The sequence below is a fragment of the Antechinus flavipes genome, chromosome 3, assembly GCF_016432865.1.
Source record: "Antechinus flavipes isolate AdamAnt ecotype Samford, QLD, Australia chromosome 3, AdamAnt_v2, whole genome shotgun sequence".
NCBI lineage: Eukaryota > Metazoa > Chordata > Mammalia > Dasyuromorphia > Dasyuridae > Antechinus > Antechinus flavipes.
The window spans coordinates 615,080,847-615,100,695 of NC_067400.1; the positions used below are offsets into that span (position 1 = coordinate 615,080,847).

Here is a 19,849-nt window from a genome sequence, read left to right on the forward strand (position 1 = left end):
AGGCACCGTGCAGGATCTTGGAGATGTAAGACAGAACCCCAGACAGCCCCCGCCCTCAAGAAGCTCACGGGGGAGACGACCTGCCAGCAGCTTCAAGAAGCAGTATTTCCCACAGAATAGAAAGGCGCTGCAACGGGGAGGGTGGCGAAGGCTTCCTAGAGGAGATGGGACTTTAGTTTCAGGGAAGGTGGGAGATAGAGATGAGGTCAGGAGTGCGGGTTTGGCTCAGAGATGGGAGGGTGGGCAGGGGTCCCTGTGTGCCAAGAGAAAGATTTAAGTTGGGACGGTAGGAAGGGGCCAGGTTCTGGAGGACTTGCAAGGTCCGCCAGCTTTTTGGGTTGGCGCCTGGAGGGCATCGGAAGCTGCTGGGATTTACTCTGGGAGAGGGTGGGATCAGACTTGGATCAAAATGCGGGGTGGACTGGAATGGGGGAAGACCGGAGGCAGTTTTCGTGCAGAAGTCCCGGTGTGAGGTGGTAACGAGCCGGGCAGGGGCAGGGGCAGAGGCAAGAAGGTACTGGATGAGACAGGCAGCTTGGATGGAGGGAGGGGATGAGTGGGAAGTCCAAAGGATTGAGAGGAGGAGGGGAAGTTATGGGGCACCAGGAATTTGCTTTTGGACAATGCAGAGAGGCTGGGTGGGAAAGGTGGAAGAGCCGGCGCCTTGTTCATTGTGGAGCACCTGGCAGAAATACTGCAGATGGGAACACTGAGGCAAACAGGGTGCCTGCCCTGCCCGGGTCATCCAGCTAGAAAGTGTCAGAAGTGACTTGGGGTGTAGCGGCCAAGGGGCTCCACAGGGATGAGGGCAGTTCGGTCCCTGAGAGCTGGGGAGGCCAACCATGGAGGTCACTCAGGATTCGAGGGCAGCATCTGGCTGGGTGGGGGGAATGGGGGCGGAGAACTCTCAGGAGGAGAGTGGTCAGCAGGAGCCGCAGAGAGCGCCGGGACAATGAGGATGGGGCAAAGGCCACCCTGGGCCAGGCCAACCGAGGGAGCTGCAGAGCCGCGACCCACGGGCAGGCGGGCAGGAGAAGAGCTGGAAGAATAAGCGGGGCCCTTCCCAGGACACCTGGGGGTGCTGGGTTAGAGGAAGATCAGGAGGGGGATGAGCTGGGAGGAGGGTGTGCCCCTTAGCCCCGCTCTTCTCCACGGGGGAGGGAGCTCCAGACTTCGCCATGAGCCCCATGCCGGCCTGTCTCCCAGGCAGAGGGGTTGGGGGTCTGTGGCCCGGCGGCCCCTTCCGTTCTCCACTGTTCCTTGCTCTGTTGGGGGAGACCCCACGCCCACCCTCTGGGAGAGAAAGGGGCTGGGCTTGAGGACGTTTCAGTGCTCGGGGGCTAGGCCAGATGAGGACCGAGCTGTTGGTACTGAGAGCTCCCCAGAGCAAGGCGACAGGAGAGCGGAGGGGGACCTATGCCCCGCTCGGACTCCCCACACCTCGCGTGCGAGCGCCCCTTATCCGGGACCCGGCCACGTGACCACGGAGACTTACTGCCCCCAGACCCAGCCGCCTGCCCAGGGGACCGCGGGGAGTTAAGTCCTTCGCGGCAGAGCACTAAGAAAACTGCGGCTCGCCACTCCGCATGCGCCCTGCGGCCGTCTCGGACCTAGTCTCTTCTTTATTCCCGGGTTTGGTCAACAGGGGGCGGAGAGTTGGAACAAACTGGCCAAGCAGCTTGAGCATGCGTCTTCGCACGGCCTTATTCTGCTCACGTTCATCTTCCCTTTGCGCAAGCGCTCTAGGCGGAAGATCCTTTTCTTCTGGTAACCATAACATCCGGGGCAAGGAGATGGGCAGGAGGCGGGGTATCTAAATAGGCAGGGCAAAAGTTAGGTAGCTGTCACCTGATGCTAGGTATCTCTCGAGTCACGTGCTGAAAGACCGGCAGGAGGCGGGTCCGAAGAGATGAAAGCGGACATGATTGGTGAATACGAGTCACGCGGCGACACGAGGCTGGAGGTGAGCAAGGGGGTGTGCGTTGGGGGGCGGAGCCCGCGGTCTCGAGCGGTCGGTGATAGGCTAGTACGAATCACGTGCTCTCGCGTCGGCCGCCGTCCTCTGTCGTCGTCCGTCGTCTTGGCCCTCCTCTGTTGTGGCTTCCCGGCTCTTCCCTGTCCTAGACTGCCGAGGCCGGGCTGCCCGGGAGACTCGAGCCGCCTCCCCGCCATGGACAACTCCGGCAAGGAGGCAGAGGCGCAGGCGCTGCTGGCCGAGGCGGAGCGCAAGGTCAAGAACTCGCAGTCCTTCTTTTCCGGCCTCTTTGGGTGAGAGAGACCGGCCTGGGCGCCGGGAGGGGGCGGGGCGGAGGCCGGCGAGAGGAGGGGCGAGCGGCACCGAAGAAGCGCCCCCGAAACTGGGGGCTCCTGGCCAGAGGGGTGCTGGGAGAACAAAAAAGGGGGCCCCTGGTCAGAAGGGGGCCGAGGGGCCGGGGTGGGAACCGGGGAGAAGAGGAGCGGGGGACCCGGGAAACGAGGGAACACCCGGTCAGAGGGGGTTCCAGGGGACCCCGCAGTGGAGGAGGGCAACGCGCTCCCCTCTGCTGTTGGAGAAGGCGACCACGTTGGGAGGCAGGTGGTACCTGTCCCGGCCAGGGTCCCCCTGTTCACTGACTGTGTGACTTTAGGCCATGTAATTTCTGCGATCCTCAGTTTCCTCCCCTGTAAAATGGGAGGATCGGATAGAGCCATCTCTGAGGCTCCTTCCCGCAGTAAACCTAAGACATCGGGGGACTAAGGAGGGGAAGGTTGGACTGAAGGATGTGAGAGGGAGTGCTGGGGTAGCAGCTGGGCTGGCGACGAGGAGGAGAAGCCCCGAACTAAGAGTGTAGAGGGGAAGAGGGGAGTGGGGAGCTCGCAGGAATGAGAAGGGAAGTGACGGAATTGTTAGTGTCCCTCCTAGGCCCCTTGCGGTCAAATTCTTTTAATCTTTTAATCTTGCCATTCTGGGAACTGCCTTGGATAACGGGAAGGGATAACTAGATGGGGGCGGCCTGGGCCAAAAGGCTCAGGCCTGAAGCAAGTCCGGAGGGAATATTCAGTTACTGGTCTGGGAGCGGGACAGTTGGTGTCCTGGCCTGTTTGGACAGGGGTTTGTTTTCCCACTAATTCCCAAGAGAACTGGCTAGAGTTTAACTTGCGGGAGAGACACGCAGGGAATGGATCTGGGAGGATTTTCTTGACCCTTTGCTTCTGAGTGTCGGGCCCTTGTGGCCCGAGAAGCGGTGCGAGGTCCATTTCTGGGGGTCCTGACTAAATGCCTGTCCTGTGGTCAGCCCTGCTTGTGCCAGGCTGTACTGGGGGGAAGGAGACACCAGTCGTCCCAAGGACCTCGAATCCCAGGCAGGACTGCCCCCACGAGGGCAGCGTGTGATTAAATCCAACAAGTGGCCTGGATTTTAGGACTCTCCCGGGGTCTCTCAGCCGCAGTTTTGGGCTAGATGAGCCCTAAGTGAGCTTTCTTCTAGGTACAGATTGTGATTTTGTGACTCGGTACCAGAAGAACTGAGAGAAGCAAGTTGCAAGTTGATTTCTGAGGCATCCCATTCCATTGTGGATAGTGAGGCTTGGGCAGAGAGGGACAAGCCCTGCAGATGGATGCGTTTGGGGTGTCCTGTGGATGCCTCCGATGTGGCGGCTGTCAGAGTGCTTTCCAATCCAGGCTCTTGGGCATTTCCCAGACTCTGATTTGGCAGGGGCCGTCGATTCTCACCTGTGCTTGAAAAGGAATGTCCTCCACGGCTTCTCCGACACGGTCATCCGGTGACAGGAAGCCCTCTCTATTTTGGAAAAGTCCTGCTGAGGGACTATATTTTTCCTATATTGAGCCTGTCTTCCATTTCTGCTTGTTGTTCCTGGTTGTGCCTCATAGAGCCAACCATAACAAGTCAAGAGCCGTCTTTCCGATTCCTTCTGGAGGCCTCGTGTTTGGCCTTCCATCTCGGGGGATTAGGGTCTGGGTTGGAAGGATGGCTGGAGGGCACTTTGTCTCCCAACTCTCACCCTATCTGTTGTCAGTGTGGCCCCATGTTCGCCACCCTGGGCCCGCTGAGGTGCGCTTGTGCAGACCCAGAGGCCCTCTTCACTTCCAGGTGCTTGCTTGCTTTTTCTTTTTTTCTGGGTTTCAGATGAAGTAAATGGGAACCTTCAAGAGCCATTTCTCTGTCCCGCTTTTTGCCTCCACATTTTTGGTCTTAGATCAGTTTGAAGTTGTTGGGTGAGGAGGGGCCTCTCTGCAAATGTCCTGCCCGGGTCCCTGCCCTGCGTGTCTGCTGCCACATGCTGGCTCTTTCTCAGAGCTGCCTCCCGTTGCTGGCCACAGAAAATCAAACTGGAGGGGAAGACGTGAGCACCATCGTTCTGTGCCGTTGCCTGGGTTCACGTGGCAGCTGTTGCATTCGGGCCTTATTTGACGTGCTTTGGGGAAGGAACCCCATTTTGGGTTGTGTTGCTTTGTATTGTATTTTTTAAAAAATACTTCCAGCATCGTGGCCTTCATAGCCGAGGCACTGGAAAAGATGGACACCCCCTTTAGCTTCCAGACTTCCTTTGGTGTCCAAACTTGAGGAACTTAGGACCCGTAGAATCTTCCTTCTACACAGAATTAATTCTCATGTTGTTTTTCCAGAAGAAGGTTTGCATCTTCTGGTGATTCATTTAGTTTATATTGGATCCCTAAATTCGTCACCTAAAAGGTGGCATTTCTTGCCTGACTCAGGGCAGTCAGCACGTGTTTGTAGAAGGGGATGTTTCTGAGATGATGCAGAGTTTCTGGTTATCCCAGGTGGCAAACTGCTCACTATGGCTGTAGGAAGCAGGGAGAGCTGCTCTCTCCTGGGCCTTGAGGAGGAGATGCTCAGTTTTCTCCTCTTGCCCTGATGTAAGGAGTCATTCCCCAGGGACCTGTGACTGAGTAAAGAGATTGGACACAGAGCATTATTATAATATTTTTTTTGCTGAGATAATTAGGGCTATCAAGTGACTTGCCCAGACTTACACAGCCAGGAAGTGTTAAGTGTCTGAGACTAGATTTGAACTCAGGTCCTCCTGACTTCAAGGCTGGGGCTCTACCCACTGCACTACCTGGCTGCTCCCAACACAAAACATTATTTGCAAGCATCCTTCCAGTTCAGGAACTGGCTACTGAGCAATCCTAGTCCTTCCTAGGAAATCCTTAAAAGAGAGGGCAAGACTTTCTTCTAGCCTTCTGTGCTTTGAGCCTTGTGCAGTGGTTTGCTCTTTAGTGGGACAGTCTGTTCAAATGTTGGATGCTTTTGTTCTCAGAGCAGCCCAGTGTAAACCCTTCCATCCCTTGTAGGTGGGACTGAAAGCGGGGCTGTGCTTCCGTTGTCGGCTGCTGCACCAGCTGCCATTAAGCCTTTGCATTTATCTAGAGCCTGCCCAGCTGGGCCTCCCTGACCTCCTGCGGGCGAGCCCAGCCCTGGCTCCCGAGCGCCAGACTTCCCGTGGTGATGATGCTGGGTGTGTCCTGGTAGAGAGAGCGCTGGTCAGGGAGGGTGTCCCCGAGCTGTGGCTCCAGTCTGTGGCTGACTTTGGCCTAGTCGTCTGTATAAAGGGCGGCTGGGTCTCGGCTGCCACTGTCAGACCCTCAGCCAGCCTCTGGCTCCAGCGCACTTCCCCAGGGGCAAGATTCTTCCTGGGGTTGGTGCTTGTCTCTTCTGTCTCATTCCCTGAATCCCGGTCACCGCGTCCTGGACGTGTTACAGCTTGGCAGCGTCCCTTCCTCAGATCGGACTCGATAGTCTAGCTGTGGTCTGATCCAGTCTGATCCGGTAGTGGCGAAGGGACCGGGAGGTGTTAGTGTCTATGTAGCTCCTGCTGTGTGCCAGGCCCCTCGCGCCTTCCACGCAGGATCGCCTGTGCCCCTCATAACAGAATGAGAGGCAGCTGTTGGCACGATTGTCATTCGGTGCCAGGCACACTGTACATCGTACAAAAAAGAGCCGGAGACAGTTCCTGCCCTCGAGAGGTCACAGTCTGGGGGGAGATAACGGGCAGACATCTCCGCCAGGCCCGCGGTGGAAGCCACAGCCTCCCCTTTTTGGACACTGACTCTTTCTGGTGGGACCTCAGCTGGCTCTCATCCCTTCGAAGCGTCTGTTGCTTCCCTGGCAGGCTTTTTCCTGGCAGAGCTTCACTCCTCCATCTGGCAGCCACTGGCAGCTGGCGCCTGTGCCAGGGAGACCTGAGAAGACTCCCTTCCTGTTCGCTGTAGAGAGGCAGAGCGTGTAATTTTAGACACCCCAACGCTAGGCTGGCCTGGCCAGCTTGCTCTAATCCGGTCTGCGAGCAGAGGGTTCGGGACCGGCCCTGGGGGCTGGTGCACGGGGTGAGCATGAGACATGGCGGTGGGAGGGCAGCAGCTGGCCGGCCCAGTTCTTCTGGGAGCCCCGCTGACTGTGCCCGTGGAGGCGCAGGAACGGGAGGGGGACACACGGGCTGGTCCGCCCCGGGCCCCCTTATCTCCTGGCCCGCCGACCATGCTATTTGAGCTTCGGTTTCCTTCTCTGGGAGAGGAGAACCTTTCCTACCTCGCCGACCTCACGTCCCTTAGATCGCCACCTTCCCAGGCGGAAGTGTTTTATTGAGAGGCAAGTGCTTCCAGCTGTTAGTAGAACGGGTTAACCTTTGTGCCGGATGCTGCAGGGGACACACGTCTCACAGAGGCACCAGGACCTGGCAGACAGTGGGCTGGATGGCAATAGACCCGGGCCCCCCCTCGAGCCCCCGCTGCTGACTCTGGGGCCTTCGTGGCTCGGGGAGGCCTCGGATGAGATGGCCCCTGAGGCCCTTCTGTCTCTCCAGAGGGCTGCGTGTCAACGAGTTGCCTAGTTATGGCTGAGAGCAGGAGAAAGGAGAGCCCGAGGCTGGAGGAGGAGGGAAGGCCTGAGGAGGCCTCTCCAGGACCCGTGGAGCGGGGGGCATTGTTGCTGTGCCCGCTGGGCTGTGGCCCCAGGCCCACATTGAGCCGTGGATAGGCCAAGGGTGGGGTTCAGAGGGCAGCAGGGACAGAGGAACCCGGTCCTTGTTCATTTAGAATCACGATGTTCCGGAATTGTCGAACCTCAGCACCCGCTCAGGGCCTTGACCTTAGATGGCTGCGAGGAGCAACGATTCCCTCTGCTTTGACCTCTGAATCTGAGCATGCTCACACCCTTCTGGGGACCCATGAGGCTCACGGCTGATGGACTGAACAAGCAGGGATGAGGGTCGGCTTGGGGGGAGGGGTGGCCGCAGTGGAGCTGGAGGGGGTCTCTGGGACGGGGGGGGGAGGGGGTTGTGGGTCAGTCAGCTTGTCTCCCCCATGGGACAGGAGGGGAGTTTTCCAGGCTCCCTTTGCGTCACCCCGCCACAGGCCTTGCATTGTTCTCCAAGGGGTGGATTTGGGGCGTGTTCAGAGGACCTGGTTGAAAGCAGGCATGAATTTCAGATGAATTGGCAGGCAGCAGCCCCTCCCCCGTGTTCAAATATAAGATGGAATGGATTCTCCTAAAACGTAACGGAAGCCTGTGGGAGTTGCTTTGGATGCAGATGTTCATTGTTGGGCCTTGAAAGGAAAAGCATATGGAAATCTGATCACATCTGGGGTCTTTTATTGGAAAAGTCACGGGACAAGGGGACGGCAGCCTGGAGGAGAGGGCCAGGGCCTGGGTCTGTGGACTGTGGAGTGTTTTAACATCCTTTTACCAAGAATGCCAGGAAGAGCCCAGGCCAAGGTTTGATGCCCCCATGCCCAAGCGTCCGGCATTCTTTATGCTTTGCCACACGTCTTTAGCAAGGCCTTCACCCAAAGGAAGGAATAACCCCCCCCCCCAAAAGTGAGACCCGTTGGAGCTGGTGGGCCCGGGGGGATTGCCTGAGCTGGACTCCCTGGGGGAGGCTTTTCTGGGCCTCTTCTGCCCCTACGGTTTTTGGAGTCTGGGCATCCCTGTATGGAGCCAGGGAGGTGCTTCCAGGAAGCTGAGGGTTAGGGGTTTGGGCTTGACCCGAAGCTGTTTCCCATTTATCCTGGAGGTGATTGAAGGGCATTCACCCTCAGCTCCGCTGTCTGGATCTTTTCAGCACGAGGGCCTGAGGCAGCCTGGTCCCTGGGGAAGGGATTCCCAGACTTCATCCCCACGGGGCCCTATTACCCAATTGTGCCAAGAACAAACCTGTGGGCCCAAAGCTGAGCGGGCTGGCATCCTTTCTAAGCCGAGTCGGAGCCGTGTTCAAGGAAAACAGGTGCTGCCCCAGCAGTGCTGGTCGGAGAACACGCTTTGTGAGTCATTCAGCAGATATTTACTGAGCCCTTACTGTGTCCTGGGCACTGCCCGTGCCATCTGGGGGACGCAGAGCACTGGAGACATGAGTTCTAGCCCCAGCGAGCTCGCTCCAAGGCTGCTCCCACTAGGTACCTGCTGGGTGCGAGGGCATCCTTGGCTTCTAGACCTGCCTCGGCTGCTCACGGGACCTGGCCTTGAGCTCCTCCGTGGCACTAGATGATGCCCTGGGCCAGGCAAGAGAGGAAGCGCATTCGAGAAGCTTTCCCCGGCGCAGATCGCTAGGTGCGCTCTGTGAGATAGTTAGGGTTAGGGTGTTAGACCCCCTTGCTGATGGGGTCAGCGGTGCGTCCGACAGGGTGGGCTCTGTGCAGGCACCGGGGCAGAGTGCAGTCGCGCCCGCTCCTTCCCCAAAGCGCCATTCTGTCCCCTCCTGCCCGTTGTCCTCTGCTGGCTCCTTACTGCCCATCATTTTCTCTGTCCTCAGAGGCTCATCCAAAATCGAGGAGGCTTGTGAAATCTACTCGAGGGCCGCAAACATGTTCAAGATGGCCAAGAGCTGGAGCGGTGAGTAGCATCCCGTTTGCTGCTGTTAGGGTTGGGGTCTCTCCCGGACTCCTCCATGACTTCAGGGTTCTGCAGGCCACCTCCAGTGTTCTGTCGGGGGACCGGAGACAGCTGAGGCTCAGGAGGGGCAAGAGCCGGTGTCAGGAAGCCCAAGGGCCTCCCACCTCCCTGGTGCCGGGCTGTGAGAGCTGCCCTTCAGTGCCGGCTCTTTGTAAAGAGGGCTCAAGAGGCCCCTTTAATCCGGCTCCACTTAGACTGTGATGACGGAGGAGGGGCAGCAGCGGTGACATTCAGGTGTTAGTGTGTAGGAGAGACTTCACCCTCAGCAGAGGCCGGTCCCACCGGGAAGGTCCTTCAGTGGTTGGTGTTGGGGAGGCCTTCTCCATCCGGGGCAGGCTCGTGCCGATAGATCGCGCTGTCCCCTCATTCTGGGCACCCACTTGAGGAAGAATGTTGGAACCGGGACCGCCAAATGACTGGTGTGGCCAGGCTGGGGCCTGAGGAGGGGCCAGAGACACTCGGCATGCGGACTCCCTTGGGAGGGACACGGCGAGGAAGGGTTGGGTGTCTTTTCTCCCCCTCTTCCCCAGGGGAGAACAGAGAATGGTGGGAGGAAATAGCGGGCTTTGTAGAGAGATGCTGTTGGAGCGGTCCCCACAATGGGGGAGGGAGCTTCCTTCCGATGGACTGGTGCCAGGGATTGGGGTTTAGGTTAAGGGGCTTTTGTGGCGGAGGGCCGGGAGGCTTCGGATCACTGACCACTTCTTGGTCTCTGGATTCTTCAGCCTTAGTTCTGGAAGGTTGTGGATGATCACCTGCCACAAAGCAGGGCTGCACACAGTGGGATTCTGGCTCGGGTGGTTTAGAGCTCTCTCTGGGCTTGGGGATAGACAGCTGATTGCTGGGGGGCATCCTGAGGAGGTAGGAACTTGTTGGATCCCAGAGTGAGGGGGCTGGAAGCCAGACCTCCCCTCTGCCCTTGCTGTGATGAGCCAGGTGCGGCAGGATCCCCCCAAAGGAAGTTCCTCGATGGAGGGTGGGTGGGAGGGGGGGTCAGTGGACAGAAGTGGGGAAGGGGATTCTGGGGGGCAGTGTGTCACATCCTGCTCCCTGCTTCCATTCAGCCCTCAGCAGCCGCCAGATGCTTTCCCTGTGAGTGGATGCTGAAAACGAGGGGAGGGCTGGCTGAGGAGCCCAGTGGTCCGTTAGGCCCAGGGCCTCCTGGGCATCCTTAGGAAGTGGGGCTGGAGGGCTGGAGGGCCAGGCTGGCAATGGAGGTGTCACATTGGGTGCCTCGGAGGCAGCATGGCTTGGCCAAAGGCCCTGGGTCCCCCGGAGGTCCGGAGGTCACGAGCTTCCTCCTCAGCCATCCGCTGAAAAGTCGTGATGATGGCTCCCTCTGTTGCTGGGTCTCAGGAGCCAGCAGTGGGGAGGGGTAGTGGGAGGGGCTGCGTTGGTGTGACGGCCTTCTTGCGCTTGGTTTCAGCTGCTGGAAACGCGTTCTGCCAGGCGGCCCAGCTGCACCTCCAGCTGCAGAGCAAGCACGACGCCGCCACCAGCTTTGTGGATGCGGGCAACGCCTTCAAGAAAGCGGACCCTCAAGGTGAGGGCCCCAAGATCCATGGGCAGGGCCGGCTGCCCTCCCCCCATGGTCCCCACCCCAAGCCCTCTCCCCATGCGGTCCTTTCCTTCCCAGGGGGCCTCCGTGAGTGGGCCACAGAGGGAGGACTGACCCTGTTTTAGAAGGCCAGGGATAAAGAAAGGGGCATCGGAGACTGGGCCCCTGGGAAGGTGAAGGGTCACAGGTCACAGAGGAGTGCAAATCTCAGGTTCAGAGGCCACCAAGTCTGGTCCAGAGCTCCTCTGGAAGCCGAGGTCCACAGGGGCCTCGAGTAATGAGGAGCAGGGGGTCCCGCGCCTCAAACCCGAGTCAGAGCTGCTCCCAGCAGCACGTGGGCATCCGCCCGGCTGCCAGTGGGGTCCGTGTTTACAGAGGACGGCCTCCTCCTGGGCTGACAGTGCTAGTTAAAATGGAGAAGGGAGCTAATTATCCAGATAATTAGAACAACACAGGCAATTCAGAGTTTCTCATGGTGACGGTGGGTTTTAATTTGTTTGCTTGGTTTTTGAACCTGACTCATCTGGGCAAACGGCACCATTCACGCTCGTCTCCATCGCAGAAACAAGTCTTTCAGGTTGTCGCAGAGTGTGTCCTGAAGCCACAGGCACCGAGGGCCGGCGGCAGGTCCCGATGGTGTCCCGTGTGCTGCGGAGGGGACTTGGTTCTGTGGCGGAGAGGGTGTTCTCAGTCATTCTGCCCCGGGCGGCGCCAGAGCCGGAGAAGGGCTTCTGGGCCGACCCCAGGGACCGTGGGCAGGGGCCCCAAAGTGCTCAGAGGAGATTGCTGAAGGGCACTGGTCCAGAAAGGCTTCTTGGGAGAAGCTGGGCTGCCAGGTGAATTAATGGTGCGGGGGGGAGCAGAAAAGACACTCTCCTCCTCTCCCCCAGGGGAGTAGGAAGGTCCAGCAGCCTCTGTGCCTGCTGATTGTGCCCCGCCAACTGCGGCCACGGCGACAGTCGCCTTGCTGCCCTCATGTGAGCAGAGATCATCTATGGAGAAACCAGGGGGCTCCTCGGTCAGTGAGAGACATTTGTGCCAGACTCTGAGTATCCAGATTTCTTCTGGGCTTCCCTGGAGGTTCTACATGAGCCTCTGTAGCCTGTGACGAAACCTCCTGCAGCGAGCCTTGTCATCTGGAGACTCGTTATCCCCCGGGCTCCGAGCCGCTGGCGCAGCTTCCGGCCCTCGTTCCCCACAGGCCCCGAGAGGACCTTGGGCTCCATTGTTGCCACCAAGCTGCTTCCCTTGAAGGGGCAGCAGCGGGAGCCAGCTCTCCTGGCCTTTAATGGCATCCTGCCCCTTTCTCTTCCCAGCAGGGTATGTGTCCTTGGTGTGAGGGGCAGGGGGATGCGGGGGAGGAATCTGCTGATTGCCCACCCCGCTTCCCTTGCTTGTCACACTGGAGCACTTAGCGTGTTGGCGCAGAGCCCTGGGGCCGCCCTTGTGCGATGAGGGCCCACCTGTCTCCCTGGGCATCAAACATTTCAGCTGGGGGCAGTGCCTGGCATTTGTGCCGGGAGGAGAGTCTGTGGAGGAGCCCTGAGGGGATCATGTGAAGGAGCCCTGCTTTGTTCTCTAGCTCAGCTCCCCACGCACAGCCTCTCTTCCCTCCTCTCAGGTTCTGTCCACTTCTCTCTCCCTAAGCCCAGGGCACCCTGGCTTCCCAGCTCGGCCATTGGAGCAGCCCCAGAGGCAGGCGCCCCAGACTCTCGGGTTTCATCAGTGGTTTTTTTTAAATAATTAATTAAAAAATTTTTTCTGTTCCTGATTCTCTCCCACTTGTGGAAGGCAAGCAACGTGATACCAGGAACACATGTGCCAGAACATAATTCGTGTTGTTTAGTCGATCTGACTCAGTGACCCCATTCAGGATTTTCTGGACAGGGATTCAGGGGGAGTTGGCCCTTCCCTTCTCAGGCTCATTTTACAGATGAAGAAACTGAGGCAGACAGGGTGTAGTGACTTGCCCAGGCTCATGTAACTACGAACTCAGAAAGAGGAGTCTTTTGATCTCTACGCCTAGCACTCTATACACTTTGCCACCAATTCCCTATTTTGAGCCATGTTTTTATTATTGTTGTTGATTTTTGCTGAGGCAATTGAGGTTAAGTGACTTGCCCAGGGTCACATAGCCAGAAGTGTTAAGTGTCTGAGATCAGATTTGAACTCAGGTCCTCTTGACATCAAGGCTGGTGTTCTATCGACTGCGCCACCTAGCTGCCACTTTTTTTTTTTTTTGGATTAAGAAAAGTGAACGACAGTTTCACATAGTCACAAATTGCCCACCTGTACTAGGAGATGCTTGTATAAGGCGGAAAAGAGAAATAGAATCTGCCCTTAAGGAAGTGTGGGCGCTGTGGTAGGGCGGTGGATCAAGCTCTAGGCCTGAATTTAGAAAGTCCTGAGTTTTTGCCAAGAAAATCCCAAATGGGATCACAGAAAGGCAGATATAACAAATGCCTGAACAGCAAAGAAGGCGCTCGGCTTCCATCTGCTTTTGGGTCCCTCGCTTCTTTCTCGGGAGGTAGATGCCATATTTTTCATGGTCCTTCTGAATTGTCTGGATCAGAGTAGCCGAGTCATTCAGTTGTTCATCCTCACAGCGTTGCCCTTCCTGTATCTACTGTCCTCCTGGTTCTGCTCCCTTCATTTTGTATCAGTTAGTGTAAGTCTTGCCCAATTTTCTGAATCTGCCCACCTCGTGACTTCTTTTTCTATTTTAATAGCATTTTATTTCTCCAAATACGTGCAAAAAATAGTTTTCAACATTCAGCCTTGCAAAACCTGCTGTTCCAAATTTTTCTCCGTCCCCCCAGAGACGGCAAGCAACCCAGCATAGATTAAACATGTGCAGTTCTTTCAAACATACGTCCGTATTCGTCATGGTGTACCAAAAAAATCAGATCAAAAGGAAAAAGCAAAAAAGAAAGTCGAAAATGCTCTGCTTTGATCCATATTCAGTCTCTCTCTCTCTGGACGTGGATGGCCTTTTCCATCCCAAGTCTATTGCAATTGTCTTGGATCACCACACTGCGGAGAAGAGCCAAGGCCATCGTAATCAGTCACATGATCTTGTTGCCATGTACAATGACCTCGTAGTCCTGATCATTTCACTCAGCATCAGTCTGTGTCAGTCTCTCCAGGCCTTTCTGCAATCATCCTGCTGCTCATACCGAACAATAATATTCCATCACACTCATGTACCACAATTTATTTAGCCATTCTCCAATGGATGGGCATCCACTCAGTTTCCAGTTTCTGCCACTACAAACAGGGCTGCCACAAACATTTGCACATGTGGGTCCCTTTCCCTTCTTTAAGATCCTTTTGGGAGTGGTAACACTGCTGGATCAAAGGGTATGCACAGTTTGATAACTTTTTGAGCAGGGTTCCCTATTGCTCTCCAGAATGGTTGGATACATTCACAACTCCGCCAACAATGTATCAGTGTCCAGTTTTCACATGTTCCCTCCAGCATGTGTCATTGTCTTTTCCTGTCATCTTGGCCAATCTGAGCCTTCAATTCTTACAACACAGTAGTATTCCAGCACAGTCTGTCTATCCATTCCCAAGGTGATGAGTGTGCCCCTTCCCCAGGCTGCCCCCCTCCTCAGCCCCTTCTTGGAATCCTGTCATTCCTTCCCCATCCAGAGCCTCTGGCCTTTCTTGATCCCTTTAACTGTCTCTGTCCCTTCTCTTCTGCCGCCTTTCCCAGCCCCAGCCCAGAGCCTGGCACTGGAGAGTTCATGGGCAGAGGGATTTCTTCCCTGAGCCAGCCGGTCCTTGCCCTGCTGGGACGCCCCTCTCTCCATCCACCTTCCCTGCAGCTCAGGCCCGGGGAGCCGGGATTGCATGGAGAGGTTCAGGGCCTCGCCCCGGCACCCGCAGCTGGAGTTGGGCCCAGAACTTCCTGCCTTGTGGGCCAGCTCGCTTTCCTCTGGGCCTTTTCCTCTGGGCTGCCTCTCACAGCACTTGTCAGGGACACTTTGGGGTGGCACCTGATGCGCTGCCGCCATTGTGGAAGCTGCTAGGCCAGCTTGCCTTCTTGGGGTGGTTTCTCTGGGGCAGCTTGGGCCCCGCTGCCACCCTGCAGATCCTTGCTGAGCCTCAGGTTCTGGTCTGTAAGACAGATTGTGATGACAGAAAGGGACTCTGGGGGTGTCGTATCTCGGCGATCAAGGGGACCACGTGACCCTGGAATCCAGGCCCTCTGAGTCAGCTCCCAGACCCCACAAGGAGTCTCGTCCCTTCCTGTGGGGGACTGATGACGGGCTGGCTGCCAGAGCCCCCCCGGGGAGCGAGAGAGAGGGGAAGCAGCGTCTGGGAGAACAGGCCGGCTGGTCCGCCTCGTCCTGGCTCCTGCTGCTGTTCTTGAGCCTCCTGACCCGGGGGAAAGGAGCGCCTGAACAGGGGGCCAGCGAGCTTTCCGGCTCCGGAGTCCTGAGAAGGCTGACCCCCACTCCCCCAGGCTTCCCCAGAGAGTGCCCAGTCTCCCAGACACTGGGACAGCCATGCCAGACGCTGCCCGAGAGCCTGCCTCAGGACCAGAGAGTGCTGAGCTGGGGCCCAGAGGGAAGAGAAATGTCCTCTCCCTCCTGTTCTGCTGCCAGGCCCCCCGTGGCCCTGCCGCCCTCATGGTCACGGTTCTGGAAGGAGCCCCTCCCTCTCTGCGGGGGCCTTCATTTCTGTCGGGAAGCAAATGGGGCCGAGAGGAGAGCTTGTGATGGAAGCCAGCCGGGACCCCAGGCCAGAGCTCGGGGCTCGCATCCCCCAACTCCACAGTGGGTCCCAGCAGCACAGGCCCAAGATAGGAGATGCTTTACTCTTCCTCCTCCTTCCTTCCTCTTCCTGTCCTCCTTTCCCCCCAAATGGTGCGCTCCCCTTCTTCCTGGGCCTCCCCCTCCCACTTCTCCCACACCGAAACCTCTGTCCAGCGTTAGATCGTATACTTCAGCTGCCTTAATGGAAGCTTTGTTAGTTTGCTTGAAGTTGCCTTGCTGTGGTGGGGAGCTCGTCCTCCACCCTATGGGCAGCTGTATCTCACGGCTGGAGCCAGAGATTGGGGCAGGCAACCCCACGCCCCAGGGGCAAACTCCAAATGGGGGGGATCCCATCTGCCTTGGTTTGAGGCACTAATGGAGATTGTGGGAAGAGCTGGGGCCCTAGGTTTATCTACAACCGGGGCAAATTAGTTCAGCTCTGGTGCCTTATTTGTCTTATCTGTAAAATGGGAACACTGTCATGATCTGCTTCCCCTTGCGTTGTAAGGAAAGTACCCTGTAAATGAGTTGTTGTTGTTGTCAGGAATACTCAGGGCATCCTGGCACCCCCAGCTTCCTCCTCCACTCCTGTCTTCTTCCTGGGAGTTGGTGGTACATAGCTGTGGCAAAGTTAAAATAAAAATATCTGCCTCAAGAACTCAAGGCTTTATGTGCTAGAAAAGGAGAAAATACTTCCCACTCACTTGTCTTTTTCTCTCCTCCGGAGAACTTGTCAAAAATAAATAAAAAGAATTTGAAATCCTGTGAGAGAGAGTATAATGAGGGGAACCCGCTCCCTGCCCCCAGATGCCATCCTGGGCTCCCCGCTGCTGGGACGGTTCAGGACCAGCCCAGGGGTGGGGGGTGGCTGCCTCCTGCCCCCCCCCCCCCCCATCCTCTGCTGCCCCTGGCAGTGTCGGGAAGGACTCAAGGTCATTTGTCCTTCTGGTGCCCGCCTCCTTCCCTCAGCCCCCTGAAGTGTTCCTTAGCTGGGGGGAGGGGAGGGTCACAAAGCACCTTCCATTCTCATCTCTCCCCCCACTCTCTCTCCCCAGAGGCAATAAACTGTTTGATGAGAGCAATTGAGATCTACACAGACATGGTAAGATGTGCGGGGGTCTCTTCCCCCCCTCCCCCCCACTTGCTGCCTTGCCTCCCTCATCCCAACCTCCCTCACGCTCACTAGGTGATCAGGGTATTGATGGATTTTTAGAAGGGGCTTTTGTGTCCCCCCAAAGGTGGGGAGGCCGCCGAGCTTGGGCCCAGGTGAAGCCCTGGCCAGGCCAGCGGGGTCCTGCTGGCAGGCTGGGGGGCGGAGAGGAGAAAATCCCTTTCTGCTGGCGCCGGGTGCCTATGCAGAATGGGCAGCCTCCCTCACTTGGGCCCCTTTTCCGGCCCTCCCCTTCCCCATAGCCCAGCCGGGGCCCTTTGAAGGTGGGCCAAGTCAGACCATGGGCCAACCTTCCCCTGGGGTTCAGCCGATGTTCAGAGTTAGGGTGGCTCCCGGCTTAGAAACCCTGGTCCCCCATCTCTGCTTTTCCCCGGGCAGTGTCCCCTCACAGGGCGTGGCAGCAGGAGGGGTCACAACAGTCCCTCCCTTCCAGACGTGTGGGCATCAAGTGAGGTCCGTTGGGAAGGTGCTCAGGAGGGGGCCCGGCGGCGGGCAGAGGTGCTGGCCCTCCTAGTCCTGCCCGGCCTTAGCGCAGCGCCCCCTGTGGGTGCTCGTTTCCTATCTGGCCAGCACAGATCGGGTTTGGGGTTCGTGGGCCCGATGAGGCTCTGGCCCTGCCCTCGGGTCCTCGCTGAGCTCTGCTCGCCCTGGGATGCCCATCTCACCCTTGTCTCTCTCAGGGACGCTTCACGATCGCCGCCAAACACCACATCTCCATTGCCGAGATCTACGAGACGGAGCTGGTGGACATCGAGAAGGTCAGCAGCGGCCGGGGTCGGCCTCCCGGGGCGGGGAAGGGCAGGCCCGTCCCCCTCCCCACCCCGAGGACAGCCCTGCAGCCAGTGTGTCTCTCCACAGGCCATAGCTCACTACGAGCAGTCGGCGGACTATTACAAGGGGGAAGAATCCAACAGGTAACCCCCACTCCCCCCATGCCCCCTGCCCCAACCGCCAGTGTCCGCTTCCCGGCCCTCATCACACCCTCTCCCCACAGCTCTGCCAACAAGTGCTTGCTCAAGGTGGCCGGCTACGCCGCTCAGCTGGAGCAGTACCAGAAGGCCATCGAGATCTACGAGCAGGTGGGCGTCTTGGGGGCCCCTCCGAGGGCCCCTCTTCCATCCCCTGACAGATGACCGCAGGGTGGGAGGCTGGGGAGAACTCGGGTCCCCTGAGGGAGGGGCACCACAGGGGGCATAGAGGGGCTGTCACACAGGGCAGGGGGCACTTGTGGAACCTTGAAACCAGCCTGTGGGGAGGGCGGCAGAGGCCCAAGCGGGGGGTGGGGGTGGGCAGCCCAGTAGCACCCAGAATGGAGCAAGGTGCCTGCTCTTCAGGAGGTGACCCAGGACTCGCCCCCTCTCAGGGCACAGCTGGCCTCGTGCGGGTTGGTGCAGACCCACCCCAAGTTTCTCCAGGGTGGGACAGGAAGTCACCAGGGGCTGTGGGGCACGGGTCAGCATTTGGGAGAGGCGGGCAGGAGGCTCCTGGCGAGCCACCTTTCAGCGCCCCGCTCCGGGGCCCCGTGCTTCCCCTCATGGAGCAGGCTCTGTGTGGGGTGGGCAGCTGGGTCCCCATGGTGATCCAAGGTACAGGCTGCCTTCTGCAGCCTCCTCCCTCCCACGCCCGCCCCGCGGGGATGCCGGCAACCTGGGGAGGGGGCCGCTGTGGCCCAGAGCCGGCCCGGCCCCCGGGCAAGCCTCTCCCTGGTGTGGTCTGCAGGTGGGCACCAATGCGATGGACAGCCCCCTGCTGAAGTACAGCGCCAAGGATTACTTCTTCAAGGCCGCCCTGTGCCACTTCTGCATCGACATGCTGAACGCCAAGGTCAGTGTCCCTGGCTGCCAATCCTCCCCCTTCTTGGGCCCCCCTTTGGGCCCCCAATCCAGCCTGTTCTCCAGCCTTTCTAAGGAGGCCCTGCCTTATTCTAGAGCGAAATTCTGGCAGTTTCCAGAGAGGGGAAGTGGGGTTTCAGGGGAGAGGATAGATGGGAATGCCCCCTCCCCCTTCCCCTCTTGAACCTCTCCCTCTCCCAGGGGAAGAATCATCTCCCTGGAGGTGGAGCTGGGCCGAGAGTTGGGGAGCTTGGGCCAGGCGGCTGGGCCTGGGGTGCCACACTCCTGGGTTGGGGGTGCTGTGCTCCTGGGCCCACTGCACCCCATTTCTGGCCTTGATTTCTTTCTCCTCTCCCCCACCCTCCCGTCCCTCGCCCAGCTGGCCGTGCAGAAATACGAAGAGATGTTTCCGGCTTTTTCTGACTCCCGGGAATGCAAGCTAGTCAAAGTGAGTTCAGGGGCTTCCCCTCCTGGAGGCGGGTGGGGGCTGGGCACACTCGAACCCAGGGTCTTGGTCTTCCAGGCTGGTCCTCTCTTCACTGGCCTCCTCATGCAGTAGTGGTAATAACAGCTAACATACATGGGGTACCTGCTGTATACCTCAAGGGGAGGGCTTTACCAGTGGGGTCTCATGGATCCTTCCCAGGGGGCGCCCTTGGCCAAATGAAGAAACTGAAGCAGAGGGGAAGTGACTTGGCCAGGTTCACATAGTGAGAGTCTGAGGCAGGATTTGAGCTCTGGGCTGCCCTCCCTGGGGGGTTCCTGCCCATACCCAGGGCATCCCCTCCCTAGCCCAGGCTGGCTGCCCATTTGCTCCTTTGGCCACACTGGGCCTGGAGATGCCTGGAACTGGGGTCCTCTGGGACCCGAGCCCCATTTCCATCTTGCCTCTTCCCAACAGAAACTCCTGGATGCCCATGAAGAACAGAACGTGGACAGCTACACCGAGTCGGTGAGTGACTCCCCCCCAACGGGAGGGCTCCTTGTGGACCCCCACTGAGGGCCCCCTCTGCCTGCACAGGTCAAGGAGTACGACACCATCTCGCGGCTGGACCAGTGGCTCACCACCATGCTCCTGCGCATCAAGAAGACCATCCAGGGCGACGAGGAAGACCTGCGCTAGCCCCCCCAGCGGCTCCTGCCCCCCTCCCCCACTGGGCTCCCTCTGACCTCCCCCCTCCAGAGCTAAGCAGATTGTAGGATGGAGGGGAAGGAAGGTGTGGGGCTGACCTTTCCTGCCCGCAGGCCTGGCCCCGGGGGTCTCTGCGCCCAGTCAGAGGCCAAGAGGGGCTGGGGAGTCTAGCCCAGCCCCCTTAGGTCCCAGCCCACTGCACAGCCCGGGGCTGCAGCCTGGGCTGCCCCTCAGCAGGAGGCCGGGGCCCGGGGGTCCCCTCTGCTCAGGCTCTGACCCCTTTCTATGCATCCTCTCCCCCAGGCCCCCCCACCTCTCAGGTTTGGCCCTTTGGCCCAGGATGCCTCTCCCTCCCCCTCCCGTGCCCCCCTCCCGCCCTGTGCATGTTTCTCTAGTGGGTCCCACGGGAGGAGGACTGGAGAGCAACAATAAACACTTTTGCATGAGCACGCCTCGTTTTTCCCCTTGGGGTGGGGTGAGCGTG

At 58.6% G+C, this 19,849-nt stretch overlaps 1 protein-coding gene across 1 annotated transcript; it reads left to right on the plus strand.

Annotated features, from left to right (window-relative positions):
* Positions 1-2,059: 2,059 nt before the first annotated feature.
* Positions 2,060-19,811, plus strand: NAPA (NSF attachment protein alpha). The gene is made up of 11 exons (XM_051989275.1): positions 2,060-2,268; positions 8,770-8,849; positions 10,336-10,452; positions 16,286-16,332; positions 17,082-17,159; positions 17,260-17,315; positions 17,396-17,480; positions 18,121-18,225; positions 18,613-18,681; positions 19,135-19,185; positions 19,255-19,811. Exons 1-11 carry the CDS (start codon positions 2,171-2,173, stop codon positions 19,354-19,356), a joined length of 888 nt encoding a protein of 295 aa, XP_051845235.1. The 5' UTR covers positions 2,060-2,170; the 3' UTR covers positions 19,357-19,811.
* The last annotated feature ends 38 nt before the right edge of the window (positions 19,812-19,849 follow it).

Coding starts and splice junctions, on each gene's coding strand:
- NAPA (XM_051989275.1), top strand. CDS start 2,171: ATGGACAACTCCGGCAAGGAGGCAGAGGCGCAGGCGCTGCTGGCCGAG. Junction 16,333..17,081: donor TTGAGATCTACACAGACATG/GTAAGATGTGCG, acceptor TGTCTCTCTCAG/GGACGCTTCACGATCGCCGC. Junction 18,226..18,612: donor TCGACATGCTGAACGCCAAG/GTCAGTGTCCCT, acceptor TCCCTCGCCCAG/CTGGCCGTGCAGAAATACGA.